Raw genomic sequence first — 19,165 nt, forward strand, 5'->3', positions numbered from 1 at the left:
TGTCCGAAATTTGCTTAATGAATCGGAATCACCTTCCACATTCTAACCATTCTGACTGGTCACAGAAACCAACAGATAGGACCAGAGCCAGAACACACATGGGTTAAAATTAGTAATTGGCTTTGATACTTCAAATTACTTACTGCTTTTATTGTACAACACTATTTGTGTTGGAAGTCGGTGTCTCAATTCACAATTAGCATTATTTACAATTAGCCAAGTTAATTTATTTATTCGTATAATATTGACCGGGCATGCAGGAGAAGTGACCAGGGGGTCCGAACTCCAGGAGCACCAAATTTGATTTTGGTATTCATTCTTAGTCTGATATTTTGTCCTCAATGGTATTACTGAACATATGAGAAAACAACTGCTTTGTGACAACTGGTGTAAAAAGGGCTTTCTAAATACATTTGATTGAACATGGATTTTATCACCATAGTAGCAGATATCATCCCAGGTGTATCAAACTGCTTTTGCTTTAGCTATTAAGAAATGTATATCTTCTAAACAATATATTCAGCACCAGCGTTCATCTAGTAGATATGTTGACAGCGTGACTTAATATTTTTATGTGTGTTTTTGTGTGTGAGTTGAGCTACATGAACCAACCTGTGTTCATCTTACAGTCAGAGACTTTTGTAGGACAACAGTGCCATCTTTTGGACAGGACATAAACAAACGTTGCACATTTAAACATATAATCTGTTTATCAACATTTTGTAAAATGTAAGGAAATATACTTAAAATAAAATATATATTTGTACCGGATGGCAACTAAGTAAACTGCAAGAAATTTAAAACGGAAATAACCTAGAGGAATCTAAAATCTAAAATGACTAAAACCCACTCTATAGCGATGTTGGTTCATAAGGTTCAACCTACAGGCCTAACCTCTATCGACCCCGGAAAAGCCTGAATTCTTCACGGAATGGATTTAACAAGATGTTGGAAACTGGTGTTAGTAGTAGAAATGTTTCTGCCAGTTTGAAACTGTTTCCATGACAATCCTTGTAGTATAAACAGGCCTTAGTAAATTATTTTGATGACATTGGGCACATATTGCACATCGATGCGTACCGACCTTACGTGACCCAGGAGGACAGCTGCTTTTAAGATACTACTGGAACCAGTACGCATGGCACTGATGATCATGCGACACCTAAAAGAGAAAGGTAACTTTTTCCATAAGGACTAATATTAATTCAACTCTAGTTGGTCAAAACACAGAACAACAGTCTAGCACAAGCGCCAACCGGCTGTTTGAAAATCGGAAGTAACGTAAGTAAGCTATGTACGTCATCAAATCGCGCGATCTGAAGTACACAATCACAGTCAACCGGTCACAACTAAGTAGCCAATTATTTTCTATATCGTGGAATCTACAGTGCTCAATGCGATAGGATTTTGCCATTACTATTTAACCAATAAGGTAAGTTCATATTTGCAATATAGAATAACTAACCGAAATGTACTTGTCCTTGTCAGCAACAAGCCCACTTCTACACCTAAACGAACATACTTGATAGTTAGATAACGATGGCTATTTAATTTCTGGTGAAAGTGTATTTTCCTGAGGCTTCCTATTTTTCTGTCAATGCTGTTTGTAATTTGTGCGAGTGAAACTAGATAGTTTGCGGGCGAGTAAAACCTGGATCCGTATTCACAAATTCAACTACGGTAAAACATTTACTAGCTATGAAGCATTTTTTTGTCACATGCGTTACACCTAGTGAAATATTTGGTTTTTCCCAACTGAATTTCTGTTAGACACAACCGTTCAGAAATTTGCGGTCAGAAATGTCCTTGTTTTCAAAAGAAAAGCACATGTTTTGTCCATAAAAATAACATCAAGTTGTTCAGAAATACAGTGTAGGCATTGTTCATGTTGTGAATGACTATTGTAGATGGAAACAGCAGATTTTTTATGGAATATAAACATAGGCATACAGAGGCCCATTAACAGCAACCATTACTCCTGGGTTCCAACGGCATGTTGTCTGCAAATCCAAGATCTCTGCAACGTTGTGTACTACTCCCTTTGCAGAACAGCGCAAACTGGCTCTAACCAGAATTGTGTTCCTATACTTTAGACGGCTCCAGTCGTTTTTAAAATAATGAATCGGTCATGAAAATGTATTTTAGCATTTAGGCATCGCAACTAAAAAAGTTTCATTTAACAGGGCCAAATGTATTAAAAAATGAATTTGTTTGAAATCTAGCACTAAAGTGTGTAATTACTGTATTTGTTGTGGTGTGAGCGTTGGCTCATAAAACCCGTCTTTTCAGTTGGTGATACATTATATTACACAATAACATTTTAATATACACAAGAATGAAAACATGAATCTCACACTAAAACATTAGGTATGAGTAAACTTGATAAACTTTTTTCCTGTAGCTTGTAAATTGGACAGGATGTAGCATTTTGACAACATTAAAATACATTTGTACCTTTCGCTTCTTTTGCAGGTCTGAAGATGACTGAGATCAAGAGAGCCTTCTCAATGGTGTGGGACCACTTCTCCTTAGTGACACCCAACAAAGTCCAGTGCTCTCTCTGTTCACAACGGCTGAGCTTCAACAAAAACACCTCAGCCATGTTAAGGCACCTACGGTCAAGGCACCCAAGCGAGGCTTGGTACAGCAACTCAACATCTGGAGCCCACGCAAACATAAGCAGCTCAACATCTGGAGCCCACTCATCGTTCTCCAGCTCGATAATTAGCAGTGCTGGAGTCCACTCATCGTTCTCTGGTACTGCAGGACTGAACTCAATGTTTACAAACAGTACGGCTGCAGGACACCACATCCAAGGTAATTTCTGTACAAAGCAATATTGCTCTATCGTCCATACTTTCAATGGAAATGTGTGTTTTGCTCTTGTTTCTTCATCAACCCACCTGAACACAAGCCACAGTTACATGGTTGAGAGGAACCCAGGGACAAACTGCTGGGCCCCTTGAGGGTGACCATGTTGTTGGGTTAAGGGCCTAGTCTCAAATACAGCTTTCAGTTTTCCCTGCATTCTTTGAGCCTGGCTGAGAGGCCTTTACGTGCACTCACACTACTGACCGCCGCACCTGAATATAATTCTGATGGCCGACTTGCCACCCTCTAATACCCTGTAACGCATTGAATAGATCTTTATCGTAACAGTTATTTTAACTCAATGTTATTTTTTTAATTGATTATATTGATTTTATTTCACAGTCAGAACCACCAGGCAAGAGGACCTGGATGATGCCCTGGTGAACATGTTGGTTAAAGACACCCATCCGTTTTCAGTAGTCGAGGAAGAGGGGTTTGCTGCGTTCATCCAAAAGCTTGACCCAAGCTACAATCTTCCAAACAAGCAAGCTCTAAAGAAAATGGTGGAATCTCGGTGTGACATCATCAATCATAATATTATGTCTCAGATAGAAATATCCAACTTTGTCAGCCTTACCTCAGACATGTGGACATCTATAGACAAAGACAGTTATATATCAGTGACAGGGCATTTGATTGCGGAAAATGCCCAGTTATCCACTTTCCTCCTTGGGATTTCTAAGCTGCCTGAAAACCACAAAGCAATCCACATTGAAGAGGCAAAAAACCAGCTGGTTGCGAGCTGGGGCCTACACAGCAGGGTTGCTGCATTTGTTACGGAGACTGGTGGCAACATGGTTGGCACGGTTCAGAAACTTGGGATCCTCCAGTTGCCCTCTTTTGCACATGTGCTGAACCTTGTGATCAGGAGGTCCATAGATGCTACTTCAGAGCTGCAGGAAATCCGCTCCCAAGCACGTGCAATTGTGGCTTTCTTCAAGTTAAATCAGAATGCGGAGATGAGGTTAGCCGAGGTGCAGGGGCAACTGGGCCGGACGGGGCAGAAACTGATCCAGGAGGTGGACTCGAGGTGGAACAGCAGCTTTTCTATGCTGGAATGTCTCTTCGACCAGAGGGAGTCAGTAGCGGCTGCTCTCAGCACCCTGGACACGGACATCATCCCCCTGGGATCGGCTGACTACGAGGTCATCCACCAGTGCCTCGGAGTGCTCGGCCCCTTCAACCAGGCCACGGCCGAGCTGTCCTCGGAGAAACGGGTCTCCGCCTCCAAGGTCATCCCTTTGATCCGGATGCTGAAGATAACACTGGAGAAGAAGCACAGTGCCGCCACACACCCTGCAGCCATGCAGCTGTCCTCCAGCCTGCAGAGGGAGCTTCAGGCCAGCTGCAACGTGGTAGAGACGGAGCCGGTCCTGGCGCTGTCCGCTCTCCTGGACCCGCGCTTCAAAATGTTGGCCTTCGGGAACCTGGGCTATGCTCAGGAGGCGGTGAAGCTCCTCACCTCTGAGTGCGCCTCTTTGATCCGCAGCAATCCGGACAACATTGACACTTTGCCTCCGCCCGCCGCCGGGTCCGCGACGTCCTCGCCGTCCTCGCCCCAGACCGCTCCCTGGGTGATGGACACCGCCCCTCTCTCGGCGGAGGCCTCTCCGTCCAAGTCCCAGGACGGAGGTCTGTGGGAGATATTTGACAGCAAAGTGGGCGAGACTCAGAGCGTCCAGAGCAGCACCGCGGACGCCGCGGTGGAGGTGCAGCGGTACCTGAGCGACCCGTACCTGAACCGGGCGGAGAACCCTATGCATTACTGGGAGAAGCACTCCAAGGTGTACCCGCACCTGTTCCAGCTGGCCCGGAAGTACCTCAGCGTCCCAGCCTCCTCTGTGCCGTGTGAGCGCATATTCACCAAAGCTGGAGACGTGTTCAATAAGAAGAGAAGTTGCCTCAGCATGAAGGCTGTCGAGCAGATAATGCTTCTGAATAACGGTCTGGTCTGATCCTTCCCACGGAGTGCTGTTCTTCACTTTTTGGCATGTGCGTGTAACTGGCGAACATGCGCATTCTATTGTATTCTTTCGTGTGTATGTGTGTGTGTGCGTGCGTTATATAGAATGGAGGTCTTAAAAAGTTTTTAATATTTCTCAATACGGCATCTCACCACTAGAGTGCAGTGCTTCAATGCCCTACTTTGCTTGGCACACTTAGATTCACATTTGTGGCTGTCAATGACAGTTTTTTATTTATTTAGTCAGTGGACTGAATTGACCATTGCTTATAAAACAGTGTTTAATGTAAAGCGGGGGGAAAAAACTATTTAAAACATTGTAAATATCGTTGACTTCTGTTTTGCATTGCCATGTAAATCTTAAAGGTTGTTGTTCATGGTTGATATATTGTTGCTGTCTAATGAGAATTTTGTAACTCCACTTTTTACATATATATTGACAGAAGTCAATTAATGGGATTTTTTTTTCCTGAGAAGTGTCTGTTTTTAAGTAAGAGGTTTTTATCAGACAGTGATACTCATTTTATCACTCTGGTCAAAATAAATGAGATGGCTGCAGTCATACCCATAGTTAAAATGCCTGAATTTGGCATCTTCCAGAACCACTCTTCCTGAGTGAGCTCCCTGAGTGGGCTGTTTCTTGCTAACGCAAAAACCATCTGGTCACTCACAGCCTATTTGAGCCCTTCCAGACAGGTTTCAGCTTGGCAGGACGGAGACTACCTTGAATAAGGTCAGAAATGATCTCATGAATCCTGACTCGGGGGCTGCTAGCATCTTCATGCGGCTGGACCTCAGTGTAAAAACCCTCTCGGCTGCATGGAGACGCTTCTAGGCCTGTCAGATGCTGTTCAGGATGGATTTAAGTCTCAATAATCACTCTCAGATTGCAGCCATAAGTCCTAGCAGGTCAGACACAGTGTTGGTCCGCCACTGAGTCCCTCAAGGCTCTGACCTGGGGCCGCTACTGTTTTGTATCTGTGTGATGCCACTGGCAAAGAGTCCTGAAAGAATGTGGACTAGGTTTTCAAGTTAATTCTGATTAAACTCAGCTGTCTCCACTAACACTGACATTTCCACTGCACTCCTGGTTATTTGCCTGCAGGATATGTGGATGGAGCTGATTTTCTTGCTGTTCAACTGTAGAACCTAAACTGTAAAACGAATAAGGTTGACCTAATTGGTCAGCACTGCGTTATCATCTTGTAGGCGGCCGGGCATCTGTGGGCTCAGCATTGAGGCAAGGCCAAAACCACCAATTGGACATCACAAAATTGGGTGAGTGAAAAACAAATACAATCGGTTATACCAATTGTACCAATTACTATACCTCTTTGTTAGTGTTAGGGTTTGTTTAGCCACACAGCTATACAGGCACATCTCAAAAAATTACAATATTGTGCAAAAAGTCCTTTTTATTCTGTAACTCAAATCAAAAAATGACACCTTCATGTATTCTAGATTTATTACACATAACGTGAAACATTTTCCACCCTCTAATACCCGTACAGCTCATGGAAATCAAAAATCCAGTATCTCAACATATCAAAATAAAAAAATTATAACACAGAAATGTCAACCTGAGAAGAGCTCTAATCAGCTAATTAATTCAAAACACCAGCAAAGGTTTCCTAAGTATGGTAATTTATGGACTCTATTCTTGGTTGTGGCATGGAGGCAGTCTGCCTGTGGCACTGCTGAGGTGTTACGGAAGCCTAGTTTGCTTTGATAGTGGCCTTCAACTTGTCTGTGTGGTTGGGTCTTGTGTATCTTATTTTCCTCCTGACAATTCAGGACAGGCGAGTTGGCTGACCAGCATCTCCATAAAGCTTGTCAGCAGATGGAAGCTTGAAGGGCTCTAAAATCTCCTGGTAGACAGCTGCATTGACTCTGGTCTTGATAAAACACAGTGGACCAACACCAGCAGATGACATGGCACCCCAAATCATCACTGACTGTGGAAACTGGACTTCCGGTCACACTGGACTTCAAGCAACGTGGATTCTGTGCCTCTCCACCCTTCCTCCAGACTCTGGGACCTTGATTTCCAAATGAAATGCAAAATGTACTTTCATCTGAAGAGAGGACTTTGGACCACTGAGCAACGGTCCAGTTCTTTTTCTCCTTCGCCCAGGTAAGACGCTTCTGACGTTGTCTCTGGTTCAGGAGTGTCTTGACACTAGGAATGTGACATTTGTAGCCCATTTCCTGGACACGTCTGTGCGTGGTGGCTCTTGATGCACGGACTCCAGCCTCCAGTCCACTCCTTGTGAAGCTCCCCCAAGTTCTTGAATCGTCTTTGCTTGCCAATCCTCTCAAGGCTGCGGTCATCCCTGTTGCTTGTGCACCTTTTCCTACCACACTCCAGTCAACTTTCCATGAATATGCTTTGATACAGCACTCTGCGAACAGCCAGCGCTTTCAGCAATGACCTCCTGTGCCTTATGCTCCTCCTGGAGGGTGTTAATGAGTGTCTTGTGGACAACTGTCAAGTCACCGCTCTTCCCCATAATTGTGGTTGTGTGGACTGAACCAGACTGAGAGACTGAGAGAAGGCTCAGGGAGTTAATTAGTTGATTAGAGCTCTTCACAGGTCGCCATTTTTGTATTGTAATTTATTTTATTCAAATATTCTGAGGTACTGGATTTTTGATTTCCATGAGCTGTAAGCCGTAATCATCAAGATTGAAACAAAAATGTCTTTAAATGTTTCACCTTGTGTGTAATGAATCTAGAATATATGAAGGTGTCACTTTTTTTATTTTGAATTATGGGTGGTTATTTTTTAGATGCACCTGTATATACATGTTACTTAAGACACAGAATTCAGAGATGACCTCTTGTGCTATTAGCTATCCAGCATGCACTGAACACCTGTGTAGCTAATCTGTGCAGGGGCAGCAGCCTAGTGGTCAGGGCATCGGACCAGTATCAGTGGGTAGACGTGGTTAAAAATCTGTTGGTCTGATCCTGAGCAAGACAGTTAGCTCTGATTGCCCCAGGGTTGCTGATCTCAGAAGTTGCCTCAGGGACAGTGGGACTTGCCAAGAACGTGCATATAATAAACCTTGTATATGTGGAAAATAAGCCCGATATAGTACACACTGCCAGCCCTAGGCGAAGTTAACAGTTGAGGACTCCACAAAATAAAGTTATTGAGAGTGGAGCGAATCTACATCCCTCTACTAATCTTTCACTTCTAAGATAGCTCACAAACACATTCTGATCATTGGGAAAAGCATGATAAAGGGACTATCTGCCATTGCCTGCATCTTCGTCATTTTCTGTGGGGGGCTTTTTATAGGACAGGAATGTTCTGCTTTGCATCAAGTAGCACCTATTTTTAACCACACACATTCCCAAGATGCTTTGGAGGGCCAGGCGTGTTGCATTGTACTGCGGAGGCTGGGTTACAAGCTAGGAAGGTACTTATGTAAAGATCCATGCCTGGATTGACCTTTTGTTCTGTGCTATAAGCACAGATCGAAGAACAATACATAGACACTGTGGTGCAGACATTTAGCAATTAGTTTCTTATGGCAGGTCAGGTCATCACTGTTGTTGCTAATAGATGCCACATGGAATCTTTTGGTTACGCTCCTAAAGAGGCGGCTGTTTCACTACTAAATCAATTACCTGCTCTCTGGCCAAAAGCAACATTCTTCCCCAGGAAGGTAATCTTTGTTTCTTTTTTGGTTTTCTTTAGTTTTATGATGTCTCTATGCAATCCACAAATAGCTCCATCCATAATTTTCTCTTCTGAAACAGAACACCATGTATGGATATGGAGCTTCGTGTTCAGACAATATCCTAAAAAAAACTGCTTCGATATAAGAGCTTTTTCATATACCCGATTGACTCACAATAGGTTGAATCTGGAGAGGTTTTTGGCACCCGTTCCTCTTCATGCCAGCATTTCTCTAATCATGCCTGACCTATTGTTAACAATTGTCCTGTTGACACTGACATTAATGTATCTATGCCGACGCTTCTGTCTAGAGGACCTCACCATTGCGAGCACTTACATTTTCATGTTTATTGTTTTCTGTGCGGACATCAGTCGACGCGGTAGCTCTAGTTAATGATCAGCACGCCCTGGTGACAGCACAGTCATGACTACCCAAACAGAGGCCCCTACACTTAGTGCTACTTACATTCACTTTAAACTTGGTGAAAAGACTGCGTGCAGACAAGCAACAAAATGTGTTTTCCCAGTATGCTACCCCAGCAGAATTGCACTGACTGCACACAAGTCTCATTAATGTACCTTCCTACTACTGACTGATTTCAAAACCTAGATAAGCCCTTTGAATGGAACAACGGTTCCCTGTATATGCATATGCGTAGCCTGTGGCTGTGTGTGTAGAGGGAAAACCCCAAGCATACAAAATAGGCGTATTCAGAAAGTACAGCCCAGTAAAGAAATAACTTTATCTTGGGGTTGATCAAAAAGTAAACCCAAATCCACCGGTCTGCTATCCTAACATTCTGCTCAGTTGTCGTTCAGTTGGATATCAGCGGTGCCAATCCAGACAGTACCTCCGAATGGTGTCACGATGTACCTTACTTGTGTTGACACCTCGCTATTCCACTAAACAAATGCCCGTATCCTCAGTTCCTCCTCTTCACCGCTCACTTGACTGTGGCACGTTGTTCTTATTAAAACACCTCTCCGATGCAAAGACTCGCAAATACACACTGAGCACACAGACACTCTGTGAGCACACCGTCGCTAAACACGAATTACTCCGATGCCATTTCAAAGACACCTTGTCCCTCTTTGTTTTTGCGTCATGGTAGCAATGCAGCAACAGAAGGCACGCTGAAACTGCCTGAGTGTCTCAGTCTTTTACATGGAAAAGCATATTTAATTGAATTATTTGCGTAAGAATATAGCACCCTCCTTTTCACTAACACTGTCAAATGAGAGGTTTTCCTTAAACAAGTAATATTGCATTCATAATAACTTTAAAGGCTCATGTGTAGTGGCACAGTGCATACCACACCAATAGTTTGACTTAAGTAATCAGACAGTTACGGGTGGACAGAGGACATTATCAGTCCCAACTTTGACACTGATTTCTAGCCTATATTCCTCCAAAACAGATATACTAGAGCGGGATGAAACGATTAACAGGATGAATGAGCATGTGCCTGGTCTCTGATGGTGTTTAGCTGCCGTGGGCCAATAGGAAAGATGCTGCCTGGAGCTCAAAATAAGCTTCCTATCTCCAGCACCCACAAAGCTTGGCTCCAACAATGGCATCCCGACTTCACCAACCACCCTGTCCTGATCCCTGAACACCAATTCTCCTGCTACCTTGCCTTCCTGCCTGAGGTTGGTTCGAAAACTAGTTTTCAGCTCTTTACTCTTCTATCAGACTCTAATCCCTGAACAAAATATTGGCATACGATCAATAGTTTATGAGAAGGTTTATGTAACGAAAATAAGATTTTTTTTTCATAGCCATTGAATCTGGAACATTTATAAAAACCAGACAGGCGATCAATGACAAACAAAATATTCTCCTGTACTTGAGTGAGCCATTCACATTCTCAGGTTTGTTTATATGTTGTTCCTACAGTATTACTAAGCTACTGTACCGCTTACTCATGGGCTAAGGAGAGGTTCAGCAAGGGACAGGAAGTTAACAGCAGCAACCTGCTCTGCCATGTTGCTTTGTTGAATGTGTCCAGGGAGGGCTGGCAGGGCAGCTAAATAAATGAACTGGGTGGGCTAGATTAATAGATAGACAGCCAGGGAGACCTGACACAGAGAAGGGGAGGAAATGTGCAGCCTTGTGGAAAGGAAATCCAATTTAGATTATTGCAGCAGTCCACTATACCTACCCGTGGGACTGAATTACGCAGGGGAAAAAATGAATTGCTCCAAAATCTTAGACCTTTGCAAGGTTAATAACGCGTGTGCAATGGGACTGGGTGTCGGGAACATGTGTATCCTGTGATCAAAGGGACGAACAAATGTAAACAGCTTCATCGTTGTGTTCATTGTGGATGTGTTTCAGGCCGCCGTTGAGGAGTAAAGAGGCCTACTGTGTGGGTGTGTGTGTGTGTGTGTGTGTGTGTGTGTGTGTGTGTGTGTGTGTGTGTGTGTGTGTGTGTGTGTGTGTGTGTGTGTGTGTGTGTGTGTGTGTGTGTGTGTGTGTGTGTGTGTGTGTGTGTGTGTGTGTGTGTGTATGGTAAGGAAACTTAATTACATTTTGTCTCAAGTTGTATTGAGGTGGGTTAATGGGAAGATTGAAGATTCCTCTAATGGCCCATTGAATTTCATCAGGGTTTTTCCCACACATAGGTTGGGAAGTGACATTTATTAGAGTTTCCCTTAACTAGGTGTGTGGGGGTCTTGTGATGTTCTTCAGTATGAATTCTATTGAGAGTAGCAACTTAAAATGGTAAGTCCGTGTCAATAAACTGACGTTGATGGAACGGCTGCATTCTGCTTGCTGGCAGCCAGTGTCTGCTGAGTGGAGTTAGTCTCACGGGAATTCTAGCATGAATTTCAAATCAAGATAAGTTGAATTACAGACAGCGAACCAAAGAACAATCTGTCCAAATCTAAAGGGAATGTAATACGGGGCTTATCATATCCAACACATGATCTTTTAGTAAGCAAAATTCCTTCTGTTTTCTCTAACTTAGTCCGCATTACCAATTTACCATGTGGCTTCATTATCTCATTATGATCTTTAATGGGTTCCTCCTTTTAACTCTCTTTGTACTTGGCTTTGCTCTAGGTTATTGAGCAAAGAACTACAAATACTGGTTTGGGACTTTAAAACAAAAACAAAAAAAAGAAATGGTCATTATTCTTTAGCAGAAAATGGTTTGAAAACACTGTAGATAACACATTAAAGTCCAATCCATTCTCTCAGGCCATTGAATTGTATGTCTTCTCCAAACTCGCTGGGAAAATTTATCAATCACCACTGTTAGAGTTTTTATTCAGTTAAACATTGGGACTAAACAACTGGGAATCTAATCTATTTTACGTTAGGCCTTTTTCCCCCTACTGATTTGTCCATTACATTGGCCAGGATCATTATTTTGAAGCCAGAGCTATTCATTTCAAAAGGAATGTTTCTGTGTTTCTTTGTCTGGGTATACTTGTAACCCAAAGGTGGAAGTACATGGGATATGTTGCCCTGACAGTTTAGGTGATTCACTTGATTTACATAGAGAGTATACAGTATGCCAGGGCATGATACATGATTTGTGTGCTGAAGAACTGGTTCCGTCGGTTCACTAATATGATATATTCAGTAAGTTAATGTGTGTTTTTGAGGACGGGCAGCATGGTCTGTGTGTTGTCCTTGGAGGACTTCAGGCCTGCATATCGTGTTTACAGAAATGTTCCAGAAAAGAAATGACTTTTGTATGTTTGAGCCCACTGAGAGAAAAGCGGGCCATGGTCGAGAAAATGCATGTCAAACCCAATTGTGTTTCCCGTGAACAATTGGCATCTCTACCTCAATAACATTCCACACTCCAGTTTATGACCAGAGAATTGTACATTTGCAGCCATGTCTGCCTTTTTCTTCTCCGCCTACAGGTGCCGATCTTCAGAAACTGCTGTTGTTTGACCATTATGGAGGATCCAGATGATTACATTCTTTCAGAGATTGAACTAATTGTTTTTTTGTCGTAGATCTGTAAGCTACACTTGTCAGCAGGACAAGGATAATTATCTTCTCTCCTCATATCGTACTGGTTACATACTGTATAATAGGTAAGTGGTAGTTGAATCAAATTGAAAAGGAGAAAGCTCATTAATAATTTCAAAAACAATGGGTGAGAGGATTTTTGTTTGTTAGATTCAATATAGGGTTTATGTTTCTCCACAGAATCTAATTATTGAGATATGTATTTACTACATAACTCATACGGATACCATCATCATTGCTATGACAAAACTTCCCATGACAAGTCAAAGCAGGGATGGACCAGATTACATTCAAGTGAATGCCTGTATTTGTCAAGAGTTTGCTATTCTAGACAAAATAATACTTGAAGATTGCAATGGTGTGTGTGTGTGTGTGTGTGTGTGTGTGTGTGTGTGTGTGTGTGTGTGTGTGTGTGTAAATTCCCCACAAAGATAGTAAAGGAAATAGAATGCCACAAGTTTTTTTTGGCAGGTCCTCACAAGGGACAATGTGATTTATGGCTTAGGGGTTAAGTTTGGGTAAAATACTAATTTGGGGGTGGTGTTAGAATTGGGGTTACTTTAGGTTTAGGCATTACCGGATATGGTTAGGAATAAGGACAGATTTAATTAAATAAGTTTAGGGAAAAGAGAACATGGATTTCTGTTTTATGTTTAGGTCTCAGGTCATCACAAGGATAGAAAGACAAACATGTATGTGTGTTTGTGTTTGTGTGTGTCTCAGACAAAGCAATATTGAGACACTATCCAATTACAGCATTGATTATAGTAGGCCTAACCCACTGTACCATTCACCACATGTATAAATAACCACTATTTCAATTGGGTTGCAGGTCCTCTTTTCTTCATGTTACTACAATGTTACTACAACCTCTGGCTGTTACACACTGCATACAATCCTAGGATTAAGTGGGTTTAGTGGGCGTGATCATAGAATTTTAAGGGTGTGACCTTAATGAAAAAGCATGGGACTGTGATTATGCAAGTAAATGTAAAATGTTCTAACAAGATTGCCTTTAAAAAAAATATTCTACCCTCTCAATTTTGTGAAGGGAATGTAATACGGGGGCTTATCATATCCAACACATGATCTTTTAGTAAGCAAAATTCCTTCTGTTTTCTCTAACTTAGTCCGCATTACCAATTTACCATGTGGCTTCATTATCTCATTATGATCTTTAATGGGTTCCTCTTTTCTTTTAACTCTATTGTTAGTAACTCCCCAGCAGGTTTATGTCCAAGACTGAGACTTGTTCCAGTGCTGAGTAGCTCATCCCACACTTATCAAACTTTAATTCCCAAGGGGGTCAGTATGCAGAAGTATGAACTATAAGTCATTCTGGATATATGTGTTGGCTAAATAACATGAAGGTAAAATCGGCACACTAGTGAACACATGCACAAGTCAAAAGTATTTCTAAACCCTGGGCAGTGAAAGGTTTTTGAAGGGACACTGATGCCCAAACTCTTTGTGGTCACTGTAGACCCCATGAGGACTTTATCATTCGAGTACCGTATTCCTTCCTGGGCAAGTAATCACCACTGCTTTCAATTGGCCCTTTATTCCTCTCTCCTCACTGTAACTTAAATAAAGTATTAAGCACAATAGGGACTCAAATGTAAGAAATCACTAATGTAACCTCTTTGGATAAGAGCTGAATAACTGAAATGTAAACGTATATTTTGTAAATGTTGATTAAGGTTCGAGTAACAGTGGAAAATATCTTGTAAATGTAAACCTGATTGACATCACCGTGCACTTTACAACGCCCGCCCACTCATAAATAATTCAGCACTCCCTCGTCGTGCCAAGACTGCGTTTTGAAACGCACACTGTCCGCAATAATACGGCGCGTAATGAATTAGTAGCTCGTTGTTCTTCCCTGGGTGGTTGTTATAGAAGACCAATATATCACAATTCCGGAATTAGTTTTGTCCTTAAAACCTGGAGGAGGACTAGAAAGAGGGAACGATCGAACACGCACAACGCACGCTCGCGAAAGCTGTGTTGTGGTCCAGCTGCTTACTGAAAATCTCGTTGAAACGTTAGCTAGCTATTGCTTTTGACGTTTATCTACGAAGTGGCACGATTTTCATGGTCAGTGGGACGTTCTTGCGTCGCCTTATTTGACAGAGGTGGAAAACTCAAGGTACGTGAGAAGAGGTACGTAACATGACATGCGAATCGCTGGTGAAATATTCCTGACCAAATAATGTGAGGTTCTTTACTACAGTACTATAGCGTGTCGCGTTTGCTGCACTGCCGGCTTTGCTAGGGCTTTCTATCAAGCATCTATTTTATCCCCATGCTAGTGTACCTAGCTAGCTAGTTAGGATGGTTAGCATTTGCTTTTTGCCAACTGTATTATTTTCGAACATGCCGCCCCCATCCACTGTGGGTAACTATTAGCTAGCTGAACAATCTAAAAGCCCTTATACAACGATGTGGCTGTTCAGTTACACATAGACCCTCTTTTGTGTGTCTTATTAACGGTCTTGACAAACCCTCGCCATATAGCGATGAAACTCAAGCTGGCTGGTCAGTTGTTTTTGGATTTAGACTTATTACCACTGAGGTTTAAAACTATGACAGCTAATCCCCGACAAAGACGTGTATCAAATCTGTAACGTTGTCACATACGTGTACCTTTACAGTCATTATAAAAAGGCCGTTTTGCTGATTGTGTTTTTAAACAAAAAAACGGTGTCTAATTCTTGTCTGTGCATTACATTTTCAACCACCAACTTCTACTGAAAAAAAAATCTATATGGGTTTTGAATGCAATATTGTATTAATGTTTTATACATATTTTTTTATCTTTCGATATCATAGACGGTTATTACCATTTAATCAGCCACAGGATGTTCAGTCTTTTGCAGGTGACTATGATTCAAACACAGAAGGTTAGAAGACATTCATAAATACTGTTCTTCCCTGTTATGGCATGGACATTGCCATTAAATCCATCAGTTATTTAAATGTTTTAGGAGCGGCAAGGTACAGCCTGGTGGTAGTGGATTCTGACTTATGTTGGGGAATGGTCCATGGTTCTAATCCCCTTACTGCCAAGATGCTAGCAATGTCGTTTTGTCGCTTGGCAAGACATTTACCTCTAATTGCTTATTCTCCCCCTGTAACATTCCTCTTAAATTGTTGGTTCTAAATAAGAATTCGTTTTAAAATAATTTAATTATTGGAAAATACTGTATTTCCCAAGCGTACTGTGACTGGAACTTTCAACTTCATCCCAGGATGAAGGCACAGGATGGTCTCTCTGTGGATGGTCTCTCTGTGGATGGTCTCTCTGTGGGTTTGCATGATTGATACATCGTCTGCATTCAACTGCCGTTCCATCCAAATCCATCAAAACAGGACTTAGTTTGTGGGCGTGGCAATGTTTGTTGGACATGGCTACATCATAGATAAGAGATCTTTGTTTCGGAGACTACTGACTCTAAATAGTTTATTTAGTTTGTAGATTCAGTTTGTTTGCCGTTTTATTTCGTAACGACTCAAATTTCAATCAGCCATCAGATCTGAAAGTCACAGCCAAAAACCACAAAGAAATGGCTCAAACAGTGAGTGAATGAAAGATGTTTTTGTGACGTCTGTCTTTTCAAGAACTTGACAAAAACACAGCAGTTGGCATGTTCTCTGCAAAATGACATTTCTGCCACAAACCCATAGATATCAGAATGTGATGTCACACTGGCCCACCCTAACATGTTGATGGTGTTTTAACTAGTAAGAAAAATATTAACCATAATATGTCCCAAAATTTTCATAATCCCAAGGAATACTTTGTAGGCCTGCCTGTTAAGACAACATGAGAATGTATTCCCTGAGGAAAGAAGCTCCCTGCTCAGAGAAACCTCTTCTTGTCACAATCCCCTCCCCAACAATTTCTCTGTTTTCCACTGCTCTTATTAGGGCTTGTTGACATTATGCTATATTTCCTGGGACATTGATATAGACTTGAAATGCTAGATTTTGTTGTGTTAAGTTGCAGATATCGATAACTCGAGACGCCACCTTACAATGTAGCGTGCATCAGACTTTCAGTTGTGCCCCCATGGAGATTTGCAAGTCTGAAGACAATTTTGTTGGAACTGTTTCAAGTTTCTTTGAAGTGTGCACATTAAACCACTACATTTTCCCACGATTGACTACCAAAATCCTGCAGTGTTTTGTCTTGAACATAAAAGTGTAAATTCAAATGGTATGTAAATGATTATGCAAACTAAGATGGGTCTATTTAGCGCTTTTATTGTCTCTCTAGTAGTGTAAACAAGCCCTTAGACTCAACTGTTAATCGCATCAAAAATGTCCCCCCACCTCCGAAAAGGAAATTTTTAACCCAATTTGCTCTGCCATTGACCTGATGAATTGAATTAGTGAACGCTAACATGATTAACCATGTTGACAACTTTAAATGATCAAATATTTAGGGTTTAAATTATAAATATTTAGGAGTTAAAAAACAAGAAGTAGGAATAGAAATCTGCTGTGCATTTAGCGATGTCATGTCATTGAATCTACAGAAACAATATCCTTTCACTGCTGTTGTCCCCATTATTTCATTATTGTTGGCTTTGGCTTTGATTGCATGACAGCAAATTACAATTTCCCAATATTTGTCTAATTTTATGATATTTAACTATTGTTTTTTAATAGTAAAAGTTACAAGAATGCTTTGAGTAACCTATTGCATGGTCCTTGGGTGGCAGCCAAACCAGTTCGTATTTTCATCATTTGTTTGGTCAATATTTGAACACCATCACTTTCTGTAATTTATTTCTTAATTGTAAAACATTTGAAGTCACGTTTTCCTCATCGGGACAGTAATTAATTTGTTTGAACAAGTACTTTCCATAGCTTTTTTTTGGTGTGGGAAAGGTTATTAAACGCTAAATGAATATAGGGTAAAAAGTGGATTGGATGTGTGGTCCAGGTTTCAGGCCTTAAGCAAGGTACTTCACAGAAATAGCCCCAGCTGTCTCAGCAGACTGCGGCAATGATGGAATTGTCCCAAATTACGGGAATTGTTGAGGAAATGACAAAATCATCATTAAGTTCAGCCGATTGATTTACCGGCTGGAGTGAATGGTTGGGCCCTTATTATGAATGAGTCTGGCTGGGCCCTTATTATGAATGAGTCTGGCTGGGGCCTTAGTAAAACAACAATAGCAAGGGACCCCTTTAGTCTAAGTGAAAAGTTTTATGATATCTACTTACTTTTGATAATTCTACCTTTTAACACATTAAGAATGAAAAGATTTGTAGAAGAAAGTCATTTACTGGCTGTGGAGGGGGGGAGCCTATTAAATCTGTGGAGAATACATGTTTTTGGAAGGTAGCCTACTTTTGAGTAGTCCTGAGCCTTGTAATTTCTCCAAGTTGGTTTTTAGCCTAGCCTACTTACACCAGGATTACAAGGTTCCCTTAGTTATGCTATACTAGACAGAATGTCAAGCTTATTGTTTTTAGAATGTCAAGCTTATTGCTCTAACCAGCTTTTTTTTCACTGAGGTTAAATTGAAATGTTTTCAATTGTTTGAAGAGGACAGTCTCAAAATGCACCTCTCATTTAATAAAAAAAGGTTGCATTAGCTTTAGGTATATCTGCATTTTTCAATGAAATGTGTGAGTATAGGGCCTAAGTAGATGCCATACGTGGATGTAATTGATATGCAATATTTATTGCCTTTTAAGCAAGTTCCCTAACCATGAATGAGAAGTTTGAACTAAGCTGAGAAAAATAATTCACTGCTATAGTCTAGTTCACCTTAGGCCTGGTCCCGTTTGTCCTGTTCCCTCTTGCATCTTTTTATTTGGTACAGGGGTTCCATACACACAACTTAATACTTTTGTGCTTGTATAAATCCCCTGACAAAATAGTTGATATCCTGGAAGTGTTGTATTTGCTCCAGTCTCTGAACCACATTTCACGGTCCTGATATACTTACGGTCAAGTATTGGAACTCGCCTACAGGGGTGCCTAACAAATACCAACCCCTGGTGGGGTCTATTTCCTACTGTCAGCTGTTCAAGCCATCGCATGGTTTTTTCCCTTGTTGTCAGCTGTTCTAAAATAGACATGAAATTTCCGATTTCTTTTATAAAAAGGTATTAAAACACACACTAGTCATTTAACATTTTTAAAAGGTCATAGGAAGTCCTAGTGGTCTTGGATCGCATCATTATCACATCATTAGATGTATCCTTAAAAGTATGCAAGGGCGATTCCACACCCTAATTAATTTCCCCTTCATCTGCTGAATGTAGACACACATCATATCACATATAAACAAGACAATACTCTTGCTTATACTTCCATTTCACCTTCCTGGACCTTGGATGAAATTGGTGTTCTGTGGTGCTTTCCTTTGGAAAAAAAACAGAAATCACTCCATGACTTCACAGATGGTTGATAAATACTTCTCTAGGTTTACAATATAGCTAGAAGAATCGATTGATGCACAGCTTTTCCGCTAAACGTTATACCGACGGGGCGACGTTACGGGTTATCACTGCTTCTGTGCCCAGTTGTTTCCGAAAACCTCAATTATTTAGTGGTTACACTGTCCGTCTGCAATCAGATGTCTTAAACTGACGTCGGTGCTGTGAGCCGGCGAGCAGCGGTGTAGTA

At 41.4% G+C, this 19,165-nt stretch overlaps 1 protein-coding gene across 2 annotated transcripts; it reads left to right on the top strand.

The window, feature by feature from the left end:
• Positions 1-535: 535 nt before the first annotated feature.
• Positions 536-5,216, top strand: LOC105013413 (zinc finger BED domain-containing protein 6-like). Of its 2 annotated transcripts, none has more exons than XM_034294980.1 (3): positions 536-1,432; positions 2,473-2,817; positions 3,214-5,216. In XM_034294980.1, exons 2-3 carry the CDS (start codon positions 2,481-2,483, stop codon positions 4,824-4,826), a joined length of 1,950 nt encoding a protein of 649 aa, XP_034150871.1. In that variant the 5' UTR covers positions 536-1,432; positions 2,473-2,480; the 3' UTR covers positions 4,827-5,216. The 2 variants fall into 2 exon arrangements, with proteins under 2 accessions (XP_034150871.1, XP_034150872.1); XM_034294981.1 differs by lacking the exon at positions 536-1,432 and adding an exon at positions 1,580-1,680.
• The last annotated feature ends 13,949 nt before the right edge of the window (positions 5,217-19,165 follow it).

This window comes from Esox lucius, chromosome 11 (assembly GCF_011004845.1).
Source record: "Esox lucius isolate fEsoLuc1 chromosome 11, fEsoLuc1.pri, whole genome shotgun sequence".
In the NCBI taxonomy this organism is placed as follows: Eukaryota; Metazoa; Chordata; class Actinopteri; order Esociformes; family Esocidae; genus Esox; species Esox lucius.